Consider the following 21,923-nt stretch of genomic DNA (forward strand, 5'->3'; position numbering starts at 1 on the left):
AGATGGGGAAGCTCAACTACGCAGCGGTAATATTTGCACTCCAACAACTCACTGTCTTCCTCATGATATCCTGACAATTTTCGCTCTGTAGAGAAAGATCACTGGCATCAAAGCCGCCCAGGTTGTCTCCAAGGACTTGGTTAGTACACAAGCCGCACCTACATAACAAGGAAACAAGCTGACCGTCCCTACAGAAGAAGCGTATCCCGCCTGGTATCAGCTCCAAGGCTGCAGCACGCGACCCCCATGTCGAGATCGATCTCACTGGCAAGGAACTCACTGACGAGGGGTTCGCTTTCTTCATTGATGATCTCCTGGAGTGTATCCAGTATCGCGATGAGGAACATACCGAGGGTCTGGCTAGAGTGACTGAGCTCCACCTCCAGAAAAATGAGCTTACTGCTCAGTCGCTGGCCAGGCTCGGTGAAGTGATTGCCCTCAGTGCTGGCGACTTGCGAGAGCTTGATCTTTCCCAAAATGACATTCGCGTCAAGACTCCTGAAGAGCAGATGATGTGGAGAGATTTCCTCCTCTCGTTCAAGAACTGCTACATGCTGAAGAAGCTTGACCTGGGAAGCAACCCACTTGGACCTGCTGGTATTGAGATCCTGGCTCGTGTCTACATCAAGAGCGACCTTGACTTTCTTGAGACCGATGCTGATGCCATCATTGGTCCCCACGTCGACGAAACTACCGATATCGTCGAACAAGTTACTGCGCTCAAGATTCGCCCCGAGAAGGATAAAGAGAACGACGCTCCGAAAAATCGTGCGAAGAAACTGCTTGGAAAGGCGAAGGCTCCTCGTCAGAATGGTCTGTCCTCCTGCTGTATCTTTCTTATCACCTCACAGAGCTAACTCGTGTCGTCTACTAGGCCACTCCAACACTGTGCCCAACGTGACCGAATTGAAGCGCTATGCTTGCACGCGCGGCCTTCGCTCGATCCCCTACCTCATCATTACCGATGTCTCCATGACCAGCAGCAGCGCTGTGCAGCTCGCCAGCATGCTTGTCATCCAGCGGACTCAGGAGCATCTTTTGAGCTTTCTTCCTGGTGGAAAAGCAGTGACTTTGCCTGACGCAGTCTCCGAGTGCAAGAGCATTGTCTGGAAGCCCAACGACAGTCTCACTCCCCACGCGAAGCGCCTTCTCGAGGTAGTTGCAGCCATCGGTGACTTACAGGGGGGCTCCGTCTCCGAAGATGAGGAATCTGACGACGCGGACGCTAATTACGGGGAGACCGATACCATTGCACAGCGCAAACTGCAGAAGAAGATGGACTTGGAGTACACCCGCTTGACCAAGCGTGTCCGCATGGAGGCACTGAAGGTCGAAGGACTGCACAGCATGGAGCTCTGGGCCACCTCTCTGAAGATGATGGTTATCTCGCGTGTTCTTTTGCTTGACGACAAAGACCGCGCCGCCGGCGAGCCCTCTGACGAGTCGCTGACCGGTGAACATGAAGAAACTACAGAGACCATCAAAGAATGCGAGGAGGAGCATGTCGATGAATACGTCCAGAATCACATGCAGAACAATAGCACCCTCAAGATCGTCACCAGACAGAGCCCTCCTCCTTACTGTGTGCAGTCTCCATCCCTGGGTCCCTTCCAGCCCGGCAGTGACATTTTCGAGGAGCACTTCCCTGCCCTGCAGGCCCCTGTCATCCGGCTAACCAGCAACGGCAATCACCAGGCCGTCTCTGTCCACGAGAAGGAGATCCCTATCCAGGAGAAAGAGGCTACTCCGTCCGCGTCGTCGCTGTCCCCTTCTAAGGACACGGCCAAGGCAGGAAAAGGAAACCCTCGCGTCTCGAACGGCAATAAACTCTTCCACAAGAAACACTGGCGCTTTGGTCTTCCACTGGAGCTCTGGCGCAGGGTCATCGCCGAGGCTGTTGGTGCTGACGGCATTTTGGACCTTCAGCAGCAGATGCAAATCATGCGCTATGCCTCCGATTGGAACTCGGTTGAGTACGAGATGACTATTACTGGAGCTGAGGATCACCAGCAGATCTGGAAGATCTTGGAGACGGTCAACTGCTTTACTTACAGTCCTTTGTAAGGGGTTCGTTGGACAGTACCTTGATTGACTAACTGTTCTGGATGTGGGAAAAGAAAACGGCGGAGGACACACGCGGCTTGGGTATGGCTTGGAGAGTTGGAGAGATTGCATGTAGCTAATCGTTCAGGCGGATATTCAGGGATTTGGCTTGGTATGTTGCGGTGTTGCGGAGGGTTGTTCACGCCAGTATCAATAAGTCTACGCAAATCAATGATATCTGTCACAATCTACGCCGTAGACAATACACCGTCCATGCCAGCAGGGCCGCACAAAGCATCCCAAAAACAACCATATTCCTCACAGCATGCCTATTATAGGCAACAGTAGTGCGCGTGACACGCTCCGCCCACGCCTTGGGCGGATTCCCGTGGGGAAACTCAACCTGCGGCACATCCCTCCCCAGAAACCTACACAATCATCGGAACATGCTGCTTATACACCCATTTCTCGTTCGCGACAGACCGCCCCTGAAAGGAACGCGGCATCATCGTCCGACACATCGTCTGCCGGCTCCAGAACAACTCCGCGCAGAACCAGCTCCTGCATCAGTCCCAATCTACCGGCGGTACCACCCGTCGCGATCGTGGCGGAAGTTGAGGGTCACCTTCGCGTCTGGGTGTGCGGCGATGAGCTCCGGGGCGAACTCCGCCGCGATCAGATCGGTGACGCCCACGCAGTTGCCGAGGACGGTGTCGAAGTTGGGGCTGTGAGCTTGGTGGTGGTACCTGGGGTAGCGGGGTGGTGCATCTCTTCGAGGAGTCGGTAGGTCGCTTCCAAGATGGACGGGGGAGGAAGGCGTCGAAGCCGTGGTGGGTGTGGTTGAAGCCTACGATGTGTAGGGCTTCGCGGAGGGATTCGCTGAGAGTGAGATGCCTACGGCGAGAACTTGCATGGGTCAGATGCGCTTGCGTGCTGGAGAGGGGAGCCGTTGAGCGTGTAGAAGAGCCGGTCTAGAGACATGTTGGGCTCGGTGTTTAGATGGTGTAGGGAGTTGTGAAGAGAGATGATATCAGTTTGGCTTCTATACTTCTATACTTCGCATGTTGATAGGGCTATCGTTGCCGCAAATGGAAATCAGTATGGCCACGAACCTCACCGGCACAAACTGCTTACAAGGGGCTTAGTTGACAAGTAAGTAAGCACACATACTGTACACATTCTCTCACCAGATGGTAGCAGTCCTATTGGGCAGTTTCGACATGTGCTCTTTCCACGAGAAAGTGATCTTACGTCACCCATGTCTCCCATAAGTTAACTACCTAGTTATCTGTGGATGTTGCCTTCTGTCTACATCCACCACTCTACTACTGCATACTTATCATGACTGACCTTCAATCCCTCCCATCGGAGGTTCTGCTCCTGACTTTCGAAAGCTGCGATAGTCTCTCCCAAGCAATCGCCCTCTCTCTAACCTCCAAGCGACTCTACTCGATCTTCTCGTCCCTTGTACATTCCATTGGAACTGATGTTGGTCGACGGGATATCCTCGCTTTCGACGATGCTGTGATCGCCGCACGCGCAACTCGTTTAGTCCTCGAGCGTTTCCATGAGGGCCGGCTTCCTCCAGACCCATTTCCTTTGGAGTCATTGGGTTTAAAAGCAAAAAAGTCGTCTTTGAAACACGTGGGACTGGTCCTCAACTGGGCACATCTGGTCAACTGTATTGAAGATACCTATCTCGTCAACACTAACTGGGGTGCGGACGTTTGGCTACGCTTGAGCGAACTTGGTTCTACCGCCGCACACGACTGGAGGGAAAGGTTTCATCGGTCCATGTATCCTGTTTTCCTGACCGGCGCGGTCTCGTGTCGAATATATCAGGAACCCCTATTTCTAGACGCTCCCTATGGTTTCCTTGAGCAAGGTGGTCATCGACCCCTCACGTACGATGATATAGAACGTATGCTCAGATGGTATGTGTTCAACTTTGAGTCCTATGAGCATCACGAACCCCTATACAGCCACCTAGCCGATTATTTTGTTCAACAGAGTCAAGATCGCGCGCAGCGTGAAACACCGCCGGACGTGTACCCCGAGGGAGCGATCCCTTATGAGCTTAGCAGAGACCATGCCAATACTCTCTATGCAGATATCTTGCAATGTGTATTTGCTTACATGCTCCTGTCTGATACCTGGAATGAAATCGTATTGTTTTAGCCAAAGGAACTATTTCCAGACGAGGTGATGGCCATGTGGCCTAGGAAAGTCACCGTTCTGCTCTTGGACAAGTTTTACCCGGAAGAGGTCTCGATGCCAGCCGATGCCAAAGCTTCACACAATACGGCCCTCCTCAAAACAACACTGGATCTGACAATGCCCAACGCCCCCTACTATCCATTTCTCGAGTCGATCCTATTCGAATTGTATTCATGCTCGGGCCAGCCCTCCCACTACCGCCTCGCTTTGCCTACACCCCGACCTGTACTCCAGATTTTCCAGTTCATTTTTCGAAAGTATCTCGGGCTGCAGTTTTCCGATGTCGCGTTCTTAGACCAGTGGACCACTCCACCCTACCGCCTGTTTCTACACGACGAAGATAGTGGCTCCATCTACTTTGAGGGAAAGGGGGTTTACTGGCCCGATGGGGCCCTGGACATTCTCGACATTCCGGATGGAAATGGTGATTATGAGCCTTATTTTCTCCCATTTGAGAGCTGAATTCTGTCGACCACCGGCCGAGTGGACTCCTGAACCTGGTCGTTGGTATCTCTCATGGAGCCCAACCATGGATGGACAACCTCAGCGCCTCCTTTTGCCCGATTTCAAGCATCACTACATTGCCGGTGATTGCCAGACCCATAGGAGTTATGAAGTAGGTTATTTACGACTAGCTCACGATCACCATTATTACCTACAATGCTAAACATCACTCTCGCCATGGTGCCCTCTCCTGTCATGAACATCATCAAGACTGCTGACTGAACTCCTCCGTGAACTCGCAGTAAGTGGTAGTATGTCTTCTTGGGGCAAGTGGAGGAGCGGTATTTGCGGTGCAGACGGCGCCGAGGACCCCGGCGGAGGCTTCTCCCAGCTACGTAGCACTACATCCCGTCCAACGTCAATTCCCCATCGCCAGAGAGATGCGTTATCGCCAGAGTCTGCGGGCAAGCTAGTCTGCCACCAGCCCAGGGCGGCGGGCTCTCCCCATTTCCGCACCTCTCTCAGGTCAGTCACCTGCGCCTGCCGCATCTGCCCGACAAGGTTACTGTTTGCTAGAAGAGAGAATCGAGCTGCGATAGAGCCTGGGGGCTTCGGTATGATGCCTTTGCTGGGGAACTGCTGGAAAATCAGGAGAATAGAGCAAATCACGGCCGCTAAAAGTGCCTCGATCACGTATGTTGCACGAGCATCCTGTCGCATGCGAGGCTGTGGATATGTCAGGGTCGCCGCTACGGTCTGGTTCCCTGTCGATAGGGTTGCATTGGCAGTGGCGGAGCGAAGCTCCGTGAGCAGCTGGGCTGCGTACTGGGTGTAAACATGCCGAGCCGAATCGGCCAGGCCCTCCGGGTCGAGCAGGTGAGACAGGTTCCCAACCCGGTTTTGAGCGTCTGACGCGAGTAGCTCGAACATGTTCTTGCTGCTTCCGCGGCTTGGCCAGAGGGAATCTCCTACTAGCTTTCCGTCGAGATTGTCATTGTCTTGTATGTATTGGTTTGCCTGTAGAAACGGAGGAGCGAAGTAGTAAGGCTTCAGTTTGGGGTAGGGTCTTTCATAGACGATCGAGCTGGTGTCGACGGACATAGGTCTCCAGGGGAGTCGTTCCATTCCTCCGCCGATCTCGACCTGGGTGGGCCTGGTGAAAGTGGTATTCACATGAACGACACTCAGATTGTTTGTGCAATATGTCCCTATGGTTCTTGGTAATGAGACGTTGAACGTGTCTGACTTTCCCCATGTGATCGTCTCGTTACTGATCGGGGTCATGTTGTGGAAGGACGAGAGCGAGCCCCCAAGAGATGAATAATCCACCAGGAAAATCCAATAAGGCACATCAACTGTCATCTGCGATAGTCCGTAGAAAGGATCTGCCCCAGTCATTCCAGTGCCGCCGACATAATACGGGATGGACGGGTAGTAGTCGTAAGTCTGCAGATAGGTCATCTGGTAGGTCGTGTTATAGACATGGCGACATTCGTCCGTTGCACAGTACCACCCAAATGTATAGTTCTTCGGGTGAGGTGTCGTGATTGCGTCGCTTCGTTTTATGGATATGTTGAAGTTATCGCTGGAGATGGTCTCGCACTGGATATCGATCGCAATGGCAGGGACGCGAGCTTCAATTGACCCCCCTGATAGGACACTGTTCTCTGGACGGTCCAAAATCGCGGTCATGTTGCTCAATACAAGGTTTCCAATGATGCCAGACCTCGATGGGAGATCGAATTGGGGTATGCTTTCCCACTCTGTGAACTGACATGCTGTTTTGACGCTATCAGTTGGGTATGGGTTGTTGAAAGTTTTTTCGAGGTTTGTGACGAGGCTGGCGTCCACGGTTATGTCCACCCATTCCGTAGCCTGTGTAGGAACTGGAGAGTAGAGGCCGGCAGCCACAAGCTTCAGTGCAGGAATGATAACCAGATACGCGGCCGATGCAAACAAGGCGATGCTGACTCTCCTCGATCCGAGCGCGGCGAAGCGGCCGATGAACGATAGGTCATCCGTGAATAGACTTTGCTGATTCGGCCTTTTCCGCATGACGTTGAACGGGGCTAATGACTGGGCAGCTGCGTCTACACCAGCACAGCAATATCCGAGGAGGACGAGAAGAGCCGACGTGACAAGGGTCAAAGCGGTTGATGAAGCCTGCGTGTCTCTGCAGATGCCATTCAATTTGTTTGACTGCCACAGCATTATTGCGAGAGCTATCATCACCGCTACGATTGCTAGCGGCAGAGCAATCTTGGATGGAAGACGTAGGGGGATTGGCCTCCAACCCTTGGACACATTGCTCCCTCTTGATGCCGATTCCATGTCCTGACCGCTTGATGCGGCCAGGTATTCCACTTGCCCAAGCTTCCGAGAATCGAGGGCTACTAGTTCGACGTTGTCTTGCTCCTGGATGGGAATCATCGTGACTCCATAGCCTCCATCTTCGTTCTTCTGAAGTCTAAACTGGGCATGCTGGAGCATTGTGTACATTGACCGCTCTGATGTTATGGCTTCTTTCGCCATTTGTGTTTCGGTACGCCTGTCTGAAGTAGAAAGGATGGCGGCGGCAGCTCCCAATGGACCTGGATCCTGGTTGAGGACAGTTCTTGGCCGGAGTGCGACCATAAAGACAACCGTAAAGATACCTATAACTGCTAACAGAGCTTCAAAGGCTCTTAGAGCGAACTCTCGTAGAAGAACTCTCGGCTCCGTGATGGTCACCGTTCCCGATAAAGGCCTTGACGTTTCTGTCCTCGCCAAAAAGCTGATCAGTTCCGCCCATATTCTGCTTGCCAAATCCGTTACTTTGGCTTGAAGCTGGTCAAGATTATTGGTGTCGTCTGCAGATGCGAGGTCCAGTATTTGGCTCATGAACACGTCTAATAACACACCGTCTGCTGAGCCTAAAAGGTTCGCAGCCGCAGCAGATATATTCCCGATATTCGCTATAGGCTTCGCAGTAGCATCAAATGGACCGCCGCGTGTGCCTTGTCCGAATCGGCTCTGCGTTGTAGTATCTAAAGGGTTCAACAAATAGACCGCGAGAGCTTCAGTAGAGGTCTTGATATCCAAGTTCTGCGGCTCGGATGTAGGCGAGAAGGCAGTGATCTCGTTGGTCGTTGCGTTGACCGAAAGGCTGATTTGCTGGGAAAGAAAGCGCGGCGAGCAGAGCAACCCCGTAACCACCAATTTGTCGGAGTAGTTCAGGATGTCGGGCACGACCCCTTCGCCGGAGAGAAAGCTCGCTGCTAGACGCACATCGTTGTCAGAACACTGGGTCACGTTCAGCCAAGCAGACCCTGGCATGGCCCTGGTACCAAAAACCATTTCGACTGGTCCCGGACATTCAGCTTTTTTGAGGTCATCTGGATTAGCCACGAAGATTTTGTAGTCCTCACCCGTCATATCATACCGAACCTGGTGGCAATCCAGGGACGCAGAAATCGAATTCACATCGGCAGTCAAGGTAGCATTCGGCAATGCGGATTCATTTTGAAATGTAAACTGGTCGAACGCATAGGGCCCTGTGGTCCATAGGGCGGGAGGGTTATTTCCTTGCTGCTCCGAGTAGACACGGGCATATGGTAAGGCGCCAGTGTAATTCCATGGAATATTGAGCGAGCCATCAGGCATTGCCAGAGGATGCTGATCAAAGTTGAAGCTGGATGCTTGCAAGAATGTGGCTGATACGTTTCTTGAGGCGAAGAGGTTGATGTATGTCAACGAGTTGGCAAAAGGCACCAAAGCTCCGCAGATGAACGCGACCATCAGTCCTGTCGACATCACCCAGTGCTTCCTCCGCAGCGCTGCAAACACGGATACGATTTCCAGGTCATTGACATAGTCGAGCAAGACAGAGTCCTTCCCAGTCGTCCATTTCCCCGTCATGTTAGACCATGGGGTCATCTTCTTCAAGTCGGCCACTATACCTTTGAATACATATCCGATCGCGATTACTCCGAGTGTTGGCATGTACCGGGCAAGATTGAAGGCATTTTCATCCTGTGGCGATAGGACATGGGTGCGCGTAGCATAGTCGAAGGCTTCCAGAGCCGCAATCATCCCGAAGCAGAAAATAGCAAGAAGAACGAGCGTAGGTGCTCTTAGCATTGGTGGAGTCCATTCTTTGAATTTTGGTTCAATTTCTCCGTAGACTCTCTTCCAACGAGTCCGAACATGTTTGTTGTTATTCTTGTCTTGTTCGTATTCTGATGACGCGGGGCTTTGCAGGGACAATGGCGACGACTGTTGAGTTTGGCTCGTCGGCCTCGCACTGTCGACATCCCATATTGCCATGTTAACTAAAGATTATTCCAATGCATTTGGATTCAAGAGGTATCTCTCTGCGTGGTGTTGGTTCGGAGGCTTTTTCTGAAGTAGGGCAGGAGTTTGAAGAAGTCTGACATGTGCCACGTCTGAGCTGCACAGCCCTGGCGCTAACGAAAGGCCCCAATCCTTCGGGGGTTTGGTGACACCTTAGCTTCTGTCAGACCCTCTGGCCAAGGCCCTCGCATCTCAGCCTTGCTCCAGGTCCACTGGCTTAAATATAGTCACCAATAATCCTCTGTAGGTAGGGTTAGACTTGGGGCTCAAGCCCAGTGAAATAAATCACACTTTCAAGGGCTCAAAAGATAACCAGTTGTCTGTACCGCAAATTAGTAACTGTCTTAATGAGGATCTTCAAAGCAACAAGGATTCCCACCGCCGACTTCAGCATGCTGGTACCAAAGCATGTCCACTACCCGATCGGGACGTAAAAATGGCCAAGAAACTCCGCCTTGTGTGAGCGGAGACTCGAAATTAAGGCGCAGCGCCATCTGGTTTATATTGATTAACTCATTGGCAAGGGGAGGATGGATGAAATGGATGTGTGTGTGTGTTGAGAGAAAGGTGGAAGATGAGCCGCGCGACATGCATCCCGATCCGGCTAGCACGTCCTCAACTCAATCGACCATACAATCTGTCCGACGCATTTGACCAGTCTCAGTGATGCAGGATGCCTCGAATGACTATACAATATTGTACTGATGTCGCGATATAACTTTGTCGGGTATCTCTGGCGTAGATCAGCCTGCGTGCACCATCTATATATAGGGTTGTTACTGACAGCATGTGAGTTCATCATTCAACTGTCCCATCTCAACACTCTTCTCATGATGTTCCTTAGTTTCGCATTGCTTCTGGCTCCGTTGGGCCCCGTGAGCGCATTGTCCCATGGCAATACAGATACCTTAGCGTCTAGTCCACTTAACTGGGCACCTTGCGACCTCAGCTTTCCTGAGGACGTCCAGAAGAACATAGCTGTTCCCATTGACTGCGCAACGCTTGAAGTGCCCCTCGACTATACCGACTCAGCCTCCAGCAAAACCATTATGCTCCAGCTGGTTAAGGTCAATGCGACTGAGGAGCCTGTCAAAGGCAGCGTTATCTTCAACCCAGGCGGACCTGGATCTTCAGGAGTGGAAGAAGTCGTGCAGAAAGGGCCGGCCTATCGCGAGTAAGTCGTCGTGATACGAACCATGAATTCTGCTGATAAAACAGTGTATTTGGTGGTCACTTCAACGTGATTGGGTTCGATGCCCGGTAAGCCTCCAAGCCCGTCTGACGAGCCGAGTGTTCTAAGATTATACGCAGTGGCACGGGAAAGACGATCCCGTATGTATGCGATGTACCAAGCGGTGCTGCCAACCCCGGAAGCCTCTTCCGTCGAGGCAACGCCACTTCGTTTCCACAAGGTGACCTCTGGGAAACACTCAAGTCCAAAGCATGGCACGATGGCGGTGTATTGGCCGACGCTTGTTATGAAAGCCAGAAGGACACCGGAAGTTTCGTGAACACAGCATTTGTGGCCCGGGATATGCTGAAAATCGTTGATGCTCTCAACGAAGATGGCCTCCTGCGTTTCTGGGGTCGATCCTACAGCACTGTTCTTGGACAGACATTCGCCGCCATGTTTCCCGACCGCGTTGGCCGCATGCTCCTCGACAGCAATTTACCCGCTGAAGACTACTACTCCGGTTATTGGTTGTCTGCTACACGTGGGACTGATGCTGCCCTCATGAATTTTTTTAATGAGTGTGTCAATGCTGGCCCTTCGATGTGTCCCCTTGCAAACTATTCAGGCTCGTCGACCAGCCCTCAAGACCTTATGGACGCGCTATCCGAAGTATTCCAGGAGCTCATCGATAACCCTATCACTCTCCCCGATAGCTACCCTGTATCATCCTGGTGGCAGCCTGGAGGCATGGACCTTTTACTGGAAGCCAAATTTGCCATATTCGCCAACCTTTATCGTCCAGATCAGTTTCCAGGCCTCATGGAGATCATCCAAGCAGCGCTGGCCCGCAATTACACGCTTTGGGAGACAGCAAGACCACCACCATCCACACCCAAATGGAATGAGGGCACCGACGCCTTACACGGGATTGCCTGTGTAGATGCCACGCTCCGCGCCAGTTTACCGGAAGATATGTACAGTCTACTGGAAGCTCAGACGGCACAAGGCTCCTTTGCCGACGCGTTCTCACCGGAGCTGTGGCCCTGCTCGCAATGGCGGTTTGATGCGGCCGAACGTTACGAGGGTGGTTTCAGGAATACCAACACAAGCTTTCCTATCTTATTCGTTAACGGGCTGTATGATCCTATTACACCACTGAGTACCGCGTGGGAAATATCTGCTGGCTTTACGGCAAGTAGGCTTGTGGTGCATGAGGGACACGGGGTAAGTGCTCACATTACTATCACAGAGATTGAAAGGTTTCCTAACCTGATTGTAGCATGGCTTCATGAACCATCCTTCATCTTGCACCATCCAGGCCGTTCGGGAGTACTTTGATAGCGGCAAGCTTCCGGAACATGGTACTCGGTGCAAGCCTGACAAGACGGCGGTTGAGTATTTGTCGGAGCTGATCGGACAGGCAGGAAACGGAACGGTGAAAAGGAGAGCATCGGAATAGAATGGGTCGATTTATTCTCGTAACTAGATTAATGGAGGGGTGTTGCACAGTATTTATCGATTGTAACGTCTACTATTCCTGTATGTCCAACTGGATGGATCTAGGGCAGCCTTCCACACGTGATCGGGGGGCAAAAGGAAATCCCCCGCATATCAGATCGCCATCTTGAGTCTGTTCCCTCTCAACCACGGCTCCGACAGCTTGTTTTTCCTCGGAAGACAGATCTCAGTCCCAAGCTCACATCGACCTAACGGAGCCTCGACAATGTTACGCACCCGACGGACAAACACCCAAACGCTGGAGGATACCTCCAACGCCCCCGCAACCTTCAACGATGGTCTCCCGTTACCCAAGCTGATCGCATTCGACCTGGACTACACTCTCTGGCCCTTTTGGGTAGACACGCATGTCAGCGCTCCCGTCAAGCCGCGCGATAACAACACCCGCTGCACCGACAGGTAACTCACACCCACTTCTACTAACCCCATACACTCACTCACACCTTCATACTGCAGATGGAACGAGTCCTTCGCCTTCTACCCAGCCGTGCACTCCATCATTCTCGCCTGTAAATCGCGTTCGATTCCCCTCGCCCTCGCCTCGCGAACGCACGCCCCGGATCTGGCGCGCGACATGCTGAAGGGCCTCCACATCATCCCTACCTTCTCGGACAAACCAGCGACAAATACGAAGTCCACCCGTGCCCTGGACTACTTCGATTATATCCAGATCTTCCCTGGCACGAAGACGCAGCATTTTGCCCGCATCCAGCAGGCCAGTAGCATCCGATACGAAGACATGCTGTTTTTCGATGACGAGGCGCGCAATCGCAACGTGGAGACTGAGTTGGGCGTTACATTCTGTCTGGTCAGAGATGGGATGACCCGGGATGAGGTCGATCGAGGTGTGTGGGCGTGGCGGAAGAGAAATGGCATCAAGCCTCCACGGCCGATAGAGGAGGAAAAGAACTGATAGACGGGAGATGGCTGTTAGATGATTATGATTTAGATACCCCTTGATGGTGCCAACCCCTTTATATAACGTATAGAAACAAATACAATTAGACGTCTGGTCTGTTCATTGCTGGTTGTAGGGTGGTCGTGTCCAGCCCAATAGACCGCTAGGCGGAGAGCGGCGACTCCAAATCCAACTCCGACTCCGCATCAACATCACCCTCTACACAACTTTCCACACAGCAACAACCCGCATTGCACCCCAGCTCGAACAAAATGGATCCCAGACAGAGCCAACACCTCAAACCCCCGCCCACGCACTACTCCCGCTCCGCCTCCTCCTCGCAATCCACCTCCCCATCGCCGTCGCCCACCCCGCGCGCCCCGGTCACCGCACACCCAACCGCCACAATCGCCGACACAACCATCTTCCACGGCACGCATCCCATCTCCATCGGCGCGGGCACAGTCATCCACCCGCGCGCCCGCATCTACTCCTACGAAGGGCCTGTGATCATCGGCGACGACTGCATCATCAGCGAAAAGGCCACAATCGGCGCCGCGCCCACGCCCACGTCCACATCCGCCTCGCTGCGGTCCGCGTCCCATCCCGCGACAGACGGCCTCCCCATCCGGCTCTCTGCGGGCGTGAGCGTGGCACCGTCCACGACGATCCTCCCCGGCGCGCATCTCCATTCCGCCGTGTGCGTCGAGGCCCTGGCCACCATCCACCGCCGCGTGTCGATCGGCGCGCACTCGAAGATCTGCGCCGGGTGTGAGATCGCCGAGAACACGGCTATCAGGGAGTGGATGGTTGTTTGGGGGGTGCCTGGGGTTATCAATGGGCTGGGACAGAGACGCCGGGTCCGCGCGAAGAAGGTCATGACTTCGCCGACGGCTACGGCGCAGGGCCTGCAGTCGCTTGAGGGGAGGGTGGTGGAGGAGGCGCGGTTGATGGCCTTGCGCAAGGAGCGGGAGGCTTTGGCGCGGTTGGTGGTTCCTGCTGGGGGCGCGAAGAGGAGATGATTCTTTTGAGCTTGTGTTTCGCTTAGTTTGTTACGGTTGAATGCGTGGAGTTTGGAGCCGATTAGATTGACTTGCTGTTTTATACCCAGTGTGTATATGTTTGATTGAGTGGAAACCATTAATTGGCACGGAATGTAGTGCTATTCTACAGAACCCAATTGGATCTTGGTAAAAATGAAAAGACAAACATGATTCGCATAGACAAAGGGAATGAACAGGTAGATTTTTCTTTCCAGGCAGTCTGTGCACCGGATGTCATAAACACTGCAAGAATCCTTCAATGGAACATAATATTCAGATATAAAATGCAAAATGCAACAGAAACGAAAACCACCATGCAATCAAAGACGTAGATCTTCACGAGCCCCGAGTGTGGCCTCCACCTCTAATCCTCTTTCCACCAGCGTTGCCCTCATTGCCGTCGCCCCCATCTTCACGGGCACGTTTGTTGCCATGAGGAACGAATTGGCGAGCTTGTGCGTTCAGATTGCGGCCACCACCAGGGCTGTTCTGTTGTCCCTGCCCTTGGGGTACGTTCGTTTGAACATTCATGTTACCGCCTCGACCAGGGCCCCCATGGCCCCCGCGGCCGCCACGGCTCTTCGGGAGACCCGATCCCCGTTGGCTTTGGCCTTGCTGTTGTGCTTGGCCTTGTCCTTGCTGCTGTTGCTGGCCCTGTTGGCCACGAGCTGCCTGACGACCGCCTTTGGCAACAGGAAGACCGGACTGCAAGGCTTTAAGGACGCCCGTGTTGGAGCCTGCAGGGGGCTTGTTGGGAAGGGACGCTGGGGCTTGTTTGTTCTGATCCCCCGTCGATGAACTGGCATTCTCCGCCGGAGCCGTTGTCGGAGCCTCGGCGGGAGCTTGCTGCTGTGGCTGCTGTTCTCCCTGGGGTTGAGACTGAGCTTGAGGTTGCGCCGGCGCAGCAACGGTCGATGGCGTCTCCGCTGTTGTTGGAGCCACTGGTTGTTGTTGTTGCTGCTCCTGTTGAGCTTGTTGTTGTGGTTGAGCGGCAGCTCCATTAGGAGGCGCTGGAGCTGGTGACGGAGAAGGAGCTGCAGGTGCTGATTGAGCTGCATCCAGTGCAGGAGACCCCACCTGAGTAGGCTTGGGCGCCTGGGGAGGAGCCTTCGTGGTTTTTACTACCTCCCACACTTCAACAACAGGCTTCTGAGGAGTTTCAGTAGCGGCTTTCTGCACGACTTCGAGCTTAGCTTGCGAAGTCCGACCCCGAGATTCGAGCATGCTGATCTTGACTGCCGTCTTTTTCTCTGATAATGTAATTGCAGACTTGACCTTTTCTTCAACACCTTCCTCGCACTTCTTGAGCGCCTCCCGTTCCTGAGCGAGTTTTTGCTCATATTCTTTCGTAAGCTCCCCCTTCTCCGCGGTGACCTTACTCCGGATGTTGTTGCGAAGAATATTCCGAATGACGTCGTTCGTCTTGACAAGCTCTCTGACTTGAGTTTCAGAAAGCTCGGGCAGCTCCACCATTCCTCCCTGCACGGGAGTGGCAGGAGGTTGATCAGGCCTAGGGCCAGGCGTTCCAGGCGTCTGAGGGACGCCCTGTTGGCCAGCCTTCAAGCGTTCGATTTCTTGTTGATGGGAGGTCTTCGCCTGGCTCATCTCGGCATTGAAAGATTGCTTCAGCTCCTCCACGCGCTCACTTATCTTGGTCGCGAGCTCGGCATCCTTGGCTTCAAGGGCGGCATCCTTCTCGGCCAAGGCTGCTTCAAGACGCTGCACCTTGCCCTCGAGAGCCTGGATCTTTTCGTCGTCTGCTGGGGCAGTCACCTGGGTGTTGGGTGCAGGGAACTGCGATGCAGGAGTCGAGTTGACCGCAGACGAGACAGCTGCTTCTTCAGTAGTAGAAGATACCGGGTTTTCTGCCACCTTAGCCTTAAGCTGGTCCAATTCTGCCTTGGTTGTCTTCAGTTCCTCCTGTATTACATCCTTCTCCTGGGCCATAGCAGTCAACTCGGCCTGCTTGTCCTTGATGCGGCCAGTGAGCTCCTTTGAGCGGGCCTTGAATTGTTCCGTAAGTCTGGCGCGCAGTTCCGCCAGTCTCTCTTGGAACGCCGCAGCTTCCGTTTGCAACGTGTCGCGGGCCGACACAGCTTCATCCCGCTCCTTCTCCAACGTTTCAAGCTTCTCCTTTAGTCCTTCCATCTCTGCCGGATCGACACGGTCATACTTCTGAAGAATATCCTGAGTGCGCTTCTGCCAGAAGTCACGGTCCTTTTGCAAGATCTGGATCTCGCCGTCCTTCGTTTCCACCACGTTCTCAAGTTCTCTGATGCGAGTTTCCAAAGGCTCGATTTGCTTTTCAAGCTCTTCCACACGAGCAGACTTCTCTGTAAGAGCGGTTTCAGCTTGTTTGACTTGGTTGCGCAAAGTGACGCTGCTCTCTCGGAACACATTCAGTTCGTTCAGCGTCTCCATCAACTTGTTGTGGCTCAGCGCAGTGTGCTCGCTGTCGGCAGCAGCACGACGTTGCTCTTCGAGCTTGAGACGAGTTTCATCAAGCTGACTCTGAGTGTACTCGAGTTGCTGGCGAAGACGCTTGCTCTCTTGTGTAGAAAGATGGTATTGAACATCCACAATCTCCTTCTCACGGCGCAGGAATTTGATAACCTCCTGGAGGTTTTCGAGGTTAGGGGCTGTTGATTCCTCGTCTTCGTTCTCGGGAATGCTGGCGCGATCGCGCTGCAGCGCAGAAATTTGGTTGGTGATGTTCTCAAGCTGGGTGTGGAGCAAGGAGTTCTGGTGAAGCACTTCCTCGCGGCGCTTCTGCAGGTCGGAGATCTCAGTCTCGTATCGTTCCTTGAGTTCCTTCCAACTCTCCTCCTTTTTGGAGAGATCGCTCTTGGATGTCTCGGTTTGGGCACGCAGCTCAACAATTTCGAGTTTCAACTGGTTGGCCTCGTTGCGAACATTTTGCAGATTCTGTGCAGCTTCCGCGTGCTTCAACAGTTCGCTCTCGTAATTCTGCTGTGCGTTCTGCGCGATCTCTGCCTGCGCCTTCAGATCATCTTGGTGGAATTGTGCCGCAGCAACATGTCGCTCATTGTCATCCTTCAGTCGTTTGATTTCTGCCTCCAACTCGGACTTCTGCTCTTCAAGGCGGCGAGATGCCTCGCTTTGTTCGTCACGCATTCTGCTGAGCTCATTGTTCGTTGATGAGAGCTCAGAAGAAATCTCTTCGATACGCTTCTCGAGGTCCTGGATCCTCTTATCCTTTTCTTCGATCAAGCGCTCTGTGTCTTCCCGGTACAGATCGTGTGTCTCAGTAGCCGATTGCAGGCGTTCCTCTGCGTCCTGGCTGATAGACTTGTAGTCCTCAACCTGCTCCTTGGCATGCTCAAGCTCGCCCTTGGCTAGGTCCAGGTCACGTTTCAACTCGGCGACCTGGATTCCTAGTTCTTGTTCACGGGTCAAGCCGGTCTCTTGAGATCCCTCTTCAGTAGTTGCAGGAATCTCAGCCGGAGCAGCAGAGACACTGGGTCTGGACTGGACAACCTGAAGGCGCTCCTCCGCACTCCGGAGTTCAACAGTGAGTTCGTCCACTCTGGTCTGCAGATGGTCGCGTGTGGTCTTCGCAGCCACCAGCTCTTCTCTCACTGCGCCCAAGCTGGTTACCAAATCATCAATCCGCTTCTGACTCTGCTCGTGTTCATATTCTCTGCGGAGAGAAGCTTTCTTAGACTCTTCGACCTCATCGTTCAGCTTGCGTCTCGTAGACTGCAGCTCCGACTCGAGAGATTCGACACTAGTCTGTAGTCGGCGCTTCGTCTCGGAGTCTGTGTGTTCGCGCTCGTTCAAGATCGTCTGCAGGTTGGCGTTAAGGGAGTCAAGGCGGCTTCTCTCATTTCTCAAGGCAGTGACATCGTCGTTCAATCGCTTCTCAATACTCTTCCAGAGATCCTTCTCCGCCTTCAAGTTTGCATTTTCACGCTGGAGGCTTTCAATGAGAATCTTGGATTCCACCAGATCCTGAGCTACTTGCTGTGTCTTCAGATCCTGTCTCGTAGCATTTTCCATGATAGAGTTGAATCGCTTCTGAAGGTCACCATGGTCGTTCTTCAGGAGGTTGTAGTTGCCCTGGAGCAGTTCGGCTCGCTGCGTGGCAGCTGCAAGCTGGCTGCTAGAGCGGCTAATTTCACTCATCAACTCGCTGTTCTTACGCGAGAGTTCATTGACTTGTTGCTTAAGCGCTGAGTGGTCTGTTGCGGATTCCTCGCGGAAACTGTCAAAGTGGGCTTGCACTTTGCGCAGCAACTCAGCGTAGTCAGGAGTGTCTCCGCGCTCATCGGTAGCGGCAGGTGGAGCTGCACCCAACGGGAGCGACTGGGAGAATGCAGAAGAATCCCCAATTGTTTGGCGTCGGCGAGTTAACATGCTCCGGAAAGTGTCGCGCTCCTTAACATAGCTCTTCGTCTGGGCAACCAAGTTGGCGATTTCGTCACGATACGTCTGCACGCGAATCCGCAATTCCTTGAGTTCCTCCTGCTCCTGCTGCCGTACGGCATCCTTCTCACGGGCCTCGGCACCCTCCATCTTGTCGCCAAGTTCTCTCAGCATGCGACGGAGAGTGATGTTTTGTTCCTGAAGCTCATGGAGATCCTTGAAAGCCATGAGATTCTGGCTGATGAATCGTCCGGTCGGAGTGAGATCCGCAGCCGACTCATCAATCTCCTTCCGAGCAATCTTTTCCAACTCTTCCCGGTCGTAGTTCTCTTCGCCTTCCTTCAAGACTGCAACTTCCAATACCAATACCTTGATCTGGGCGCTCAAATCACGTAGTTGCTGCCGAAGGATATCTCCTTCACGAACCAATCCCTCCACCTGGCCCTGCCACTTCCTGGCTTCCTTTGTTGCCTCGTCCCTTTCTTTTCCGGCGGTCTCCAGGATGTTGGACATCTCTACCACTGCGTTCTCAAGCCGTGCGTGATCCGCCCGTAGCTCATCTATCTCAGGCTTGCTGGCCTCCAAATCTTGGACCATCTCGTCCAAGCAGGTGCGGAGTTCTTGGCTGGTCTTCTGCTCTGCGGCTAACATGGTCCGCATCTTATCATACTCCGTATACATCTGCGTAATAGTAAGACCACCCTTACCACGAGATGCCCTGGGAGAGAAGGTTCCAGCAGGGGTTCCGGCACGGACGGGAGTACTGGGACCCCCGTTCAAGCCTGGGCTCATAGGTCGTGCAGATCCTTCGGATTCGAGTTGGCTGATCGTGTGCTCGAGCTCAGCGACGCGTCGCTCCGCAGATTCTTTATCGGAATGTTCTGTTTCGATTTCCACTCGAAGTCTTGAGATTTCCTCCGCAGCATCGTCCCTCGCTTTCTCCAACGCCAATTGGCATTCCTGGACGCGCTTCTTGGCGGTCTCGGCGGCGTTGCCTTGAAGTTCGGCCAGTCTGTTCGCACTGTCAAGCTCATTTCTGAACGACTCGGCCGTTTGGATGGCCTCCTCTTTGAGTTGTTGAATAGACGTCAACGAGTCTTCGTAGCGCTTCTCGAGATCAGCCAAGTGGCTCTTCAGGCCGTTTTCACTGCGTTTCAGGGATTCAATTGTTGCATGCGCCTCTTCATTCTCGCGCTGAAGCTCCGAGATCCGCGCGCTCTTCTCCTTGCGGAACTGAAGATACTCGGTAGACTTGGTTTTCAACTCCGTCTCAAACCACTCATTGTTCTTCTTCGTGAGTTCCAGGTCCCGCTCCAGGTTTTGTTCGCGGAACCGGGCACTTGCAGATTCCGCATTGGACGCCTGAAGTTTCTGTTCTGCAATGGACAATTCCCGTCTCAAATCGATGGTTTTCTTGTGTTGTGTCGACAGTTCCTCCGCCAGCTTATCGTAGGCGGCAGACTTCGATTCCAGAAGCGCCAGTGTATCCCTGTTGGAGGCTTCAAGGGAAGCGATACGGGATTTCAAAGAGGTAAACTCGGATTCGTTGGAGGTGGAGGACGACTTGAGCGTCGCGATTTCGGATTCTAGCTTCGACCGGGCATTCTCTGTAGGATGACGCGTAAGTACCTACTCCAGGTGTGGTTGGACATAATACAAACCTGATTCGTGGAGCTTCTTCCGGGTTTCTTCCATCTCAGCATGGCCCTTTTCGACCGAACTCTTCAGGACTTTGATCTTTGAGTCACTACTTCGGACAGCATTTTCGAGCTCCACCTCAACCCGAAGTTTGTCTGACTTCAGATCATCAAACTCTCGCGCCTTCTTGGTGATCGCCTCGAGCAGCTGATTGACTAATTCGACCGTCGGAGCTTGGGTGAGAGTGGAGAGCGAAGACTCCGCGATGGAGTAATGCGACGCGAGGTAGGGGAGCTCAATTGTCGTGGCAGCCATGATGGCTATCAAGAAGCTGCCACAAGCAGCCAATTATCGAAGAAAGAATAAATCTGATGAGAAAGCGGGCGTTGCGTATGGGAACGACAAAGGATGTTGTTCGGGGAGATAGCTCCCAGTGTAAGTAGGCGACGAGGTTCGCCGCGCGTAATATACACTCCTTATAACCTGTGCATCCGACGCTGTGAGGAGGAATATAACATGGCGGGATGAGAGAAGAAGGAAAGAAAGGTGTAGGCGACAGAGGCAAGGTGAAGACAAAACCTCGTCGAGCGAAGTATGGATGGGTGAATGAACGAGCGGCTTCAAAGGATGGATGCGCTCTCTGGGATTGGGCTGCTCACCCAACGCGGTTTAGCGCTGTATTAAATCACGTGATACATAGCTGCCTTAGGCCACGGCGACTCGAGTCGATCACGGAACCACATCGTGAGCGATTCCAACTCCGCCTCATCTTTGTATCCAGGCTGTCGACGGCTTTGTTCTGTCGCATCGCCCCTTCTGAGTGCTTTGTCTATTACCTGTTGATCTCTTCCTTTGTTTTCTAACCTTCGTATGAGTCTTCCCGGCCTCACTTCGAGCTCCCTCTGGCTCTGGTGAGCGCATCTCGCCTCATTTGACTAACCTATCCTCACCTTCTCCTCCCCTCCACGCCATCTGCTCCGATTTGCACGGTCGTCTGCGCGACATATTCGCCCATCATGTCGCATCTCCAGCAACAGTTGAAGAGCTTCAACGCGGGCGTCGTTGACTATGCGAATCGAATGCCCCAGCAGCGTCGGTTCGTACACAACGCAAATACGGCGACCACCTCCGCCACCAGCTCGCAAGTGCCATCGTCTACGTCTACCCCGACTCCCGGCAGTGAGGTCAAGCGGAAACGCCACGATGCGGATATCGTGTACTCGCAGCCGGCCAACACCGGTACCGGCAAGGATATCATGACCCAGGTCATCTTCGCGATCGAACATATGAAGTCGAAGGGTGTCCCGCTGAAGTTCTCCGACATCGTCTCGTATTTGTCGCTTCAGCACCGCGCCAATGATCAGGGCTATGTGCAAGCGTTGCGGAGCATCCTCCAGATGCACGAGAAGGTCCAGTACGACCCCAGCGGCGCCAACGGCGAAGGAACCTTCGCCTTCCGCCCACCGCATAACATCCGCACGGCCGAACAACTGCTCCAGAAACTGCAGGCGCAGTCGACGGGCGCCGGGATGAGCGTGCGCGAGCTGCGTGAAGGCTGGCCCAACGTCGAGGAGACAATCAACCGATTGGAGAAGGAAGGGAAGCTTCTAGTCACCCGGAACAAGAAGGACGACCATGCCAAGATGGTTTGGGCCAACGACCCGTCACTCAACCAGCACTTCGACGAGGAGTTCCGCCAAATCTGGGAGAAGATCAAGGTCCCTGATCCGCAGGCTGTCAAGGAAGAGCTGGAGAAGGCGGGTATCACCCCCACCAACAAGAACAAGGTTGTCAAGGCGCGTCCCAAGGTCGAGCAGAAGAAGGTCAAGAAACCTCGTCGCAGCGGGAAGACGACTAATACTCATATGATGGGCATTTTGAGGGACTACTCTCATCTAAAACGCTAGGACGGGTGACCTCCGTTCCCTTGTTGCTGGCATGATGCGCAGTTCTGTCTTCAGATTGACTACGCGGTTTGGAACTGGATTCTAACGTCTGCCGGCGGTTTCCCTGAAATTTGCATCAATGGCGTTCGGTGGTTATACAGGGATTGCTCTTTGGTTTCCTGTCTGAGGTCTGCTTGCATGCTTTGCCGCATTGTAAAATATATATCAAAAGATAGATACCCAATACACCAACTGTAGGACATGCGGAATACACAGGAAGATAGTATTGAAATCGCTAACCTATGAGTTTCTTTCTGATTGTGATCTCGAATCCACCAGATATA

The 21,923-nt window shown here is 53.3% G+C and overlaps 7 protein-coding genes across 7 annotated transcripts; 5 read left to right on the forward strand and 2 right to left on the reverse strand.

The window, feature by feature from the left end:
* Positions 1–2: 2 nt before the first annotated feature.
* Positions 3–2,830, forward strand: ATEG_03339 (uncharacterized protein; the record flags this gene model as incomplete). Its single annotated transcript, XM_001212517.1, has 5 exons — positions 3–26; positions 195–813; positions 875–2,060; positions 2,118–2,215; positions 2,382–2,830. The coding sequence occupies 5 exons, from the start codon at positions 3–5 to the stop codon at positions 2,828–2,830; spliced, it is 2,376 nt and encodes a 791-aa protein (XP_001212517.1).
* A 554-nt stretch (positions 2,831–3,384) lies between these two features.
* ATEG_03340 (uncharacterized protein) lies at positions 3,385–4,221 on the forward strand (the record flags this gene model as incomplete). Its single annotated transcript, XM_001212518.1, has 1 exon — positions 3,385–4,221. One exon carries the CDS (start codon positions 3,385–3,387, stop codon positions 4,219–4,221), a length of 837 nt encoding a protein of 278 aa, XP_001212518.1.
* A 748-nt stretch (positions 4,222–4,969) lies between these two features.
* Positions 4,970–9,009, reverse strand: ATEG_03341 (uncharacterized protein; the record flags this gene model as incomplete). Its single annotated transcript, XM_001212519.1, has 3 exons — positions 4,970–4,999; positions 5,110–8,519; positions 8,643–9,009. 3 exons carry the CDS (start codon positions 9,007–9,009, stop codon positions 4,970–4,972), a joined length of 3,807 nt encoding a protein of 1,268 aa, XP_001212519.1.
* An 860-nt stretch (positions 9,010–9,869) lies between these two features.
* On the forward strand, positions 9,870–11,669 carry ATEG_03342 (uncharacterized protein; the record flags this gene model as incomplete). Its single annotated transcript, XM_001212520.1, has 4 exons — positions 9,870–10,210; positions 10,255–10,296; positions 10,348–11,434; positions 11,490–11,669. 4 exons carry the CDS (start codon positions 9,870–9,872, stop codon positions 11,667–11,669), a joined length of 1,650 nt encoding a protein of 549 aa, XP_001212520.1.
* A 264-nt stretch (positions 11,670–11,933) lies between these two features.
* On the forward strand, positions 11,934–12,641 carry ATEG_03343 (Mg-dependent acid phosphatase; the record flags this gene model as incomplete). Its single annotated transcript, XM_001212521.1, has 2 exons — positions 11,934–12,127; positions 12,185–12,641. 2 exons carry the CDS (start codon positions 11,934–11,936, stop codon positions 12,639–12,641), a joined length of 651 nt encoding a protein of 216 aa, XP_001212521.1.
* Positions 12,642–14,005: 1,364 nt separating this feature from the next.
* Positions 14,006–20,008, reverse strand: ATEG_03344 (putative filament-forming protein (Tpr/p270); the record flags this gene model as incomplete). The annotated part of the gene is made up of 2 exons (XM_001212522.1): positions 14,006–19,662; positions 19,717–20,008. 2 exons carry the CDS (start codon positions 20,006–20,008, stop codon positions 14,006–14,008), a joined length of 5,949 nt encoding a protein of 1,982 aa, XP_001212522.1.
* A 701-nt stretch (positions 20,009–20,709) lies between these two features.
* On the forward strand, positions 20,710–21,600 carry ATEG_03345 (transcription factor TFIIE subunit TFA2; the record flags this gene model as incomplete). Its single annotated transcript, XM_001212523.1, has 1 exon — positions 20,710–21,600. One exon carries the CDS (start codon positions 20,710–20,712, stop codon positions 21,598–21,600), a length of 891 nt encoding a protein of 296 aa, XP_001212523.1.
* Between the last annotated feature and the right edge of the window lie 323 nt (positions 21,601–21,923).

Source organism: Aspergillus terreus, genomic scaffold (assembly GCF_000149615.1).
Source record: "Aspergillus terreus NIH2624 scaffold_4 genomic scaffold, whole genome shotgun sequence".
NCBI classification, from domain to species: domain Eukaryota; kingdom Fungi; phylum Ascomycota; class Eurotiomycetes; order Eurotiales; family Aspergillaceae; genus Aspergillus; species Aspergillus terreus.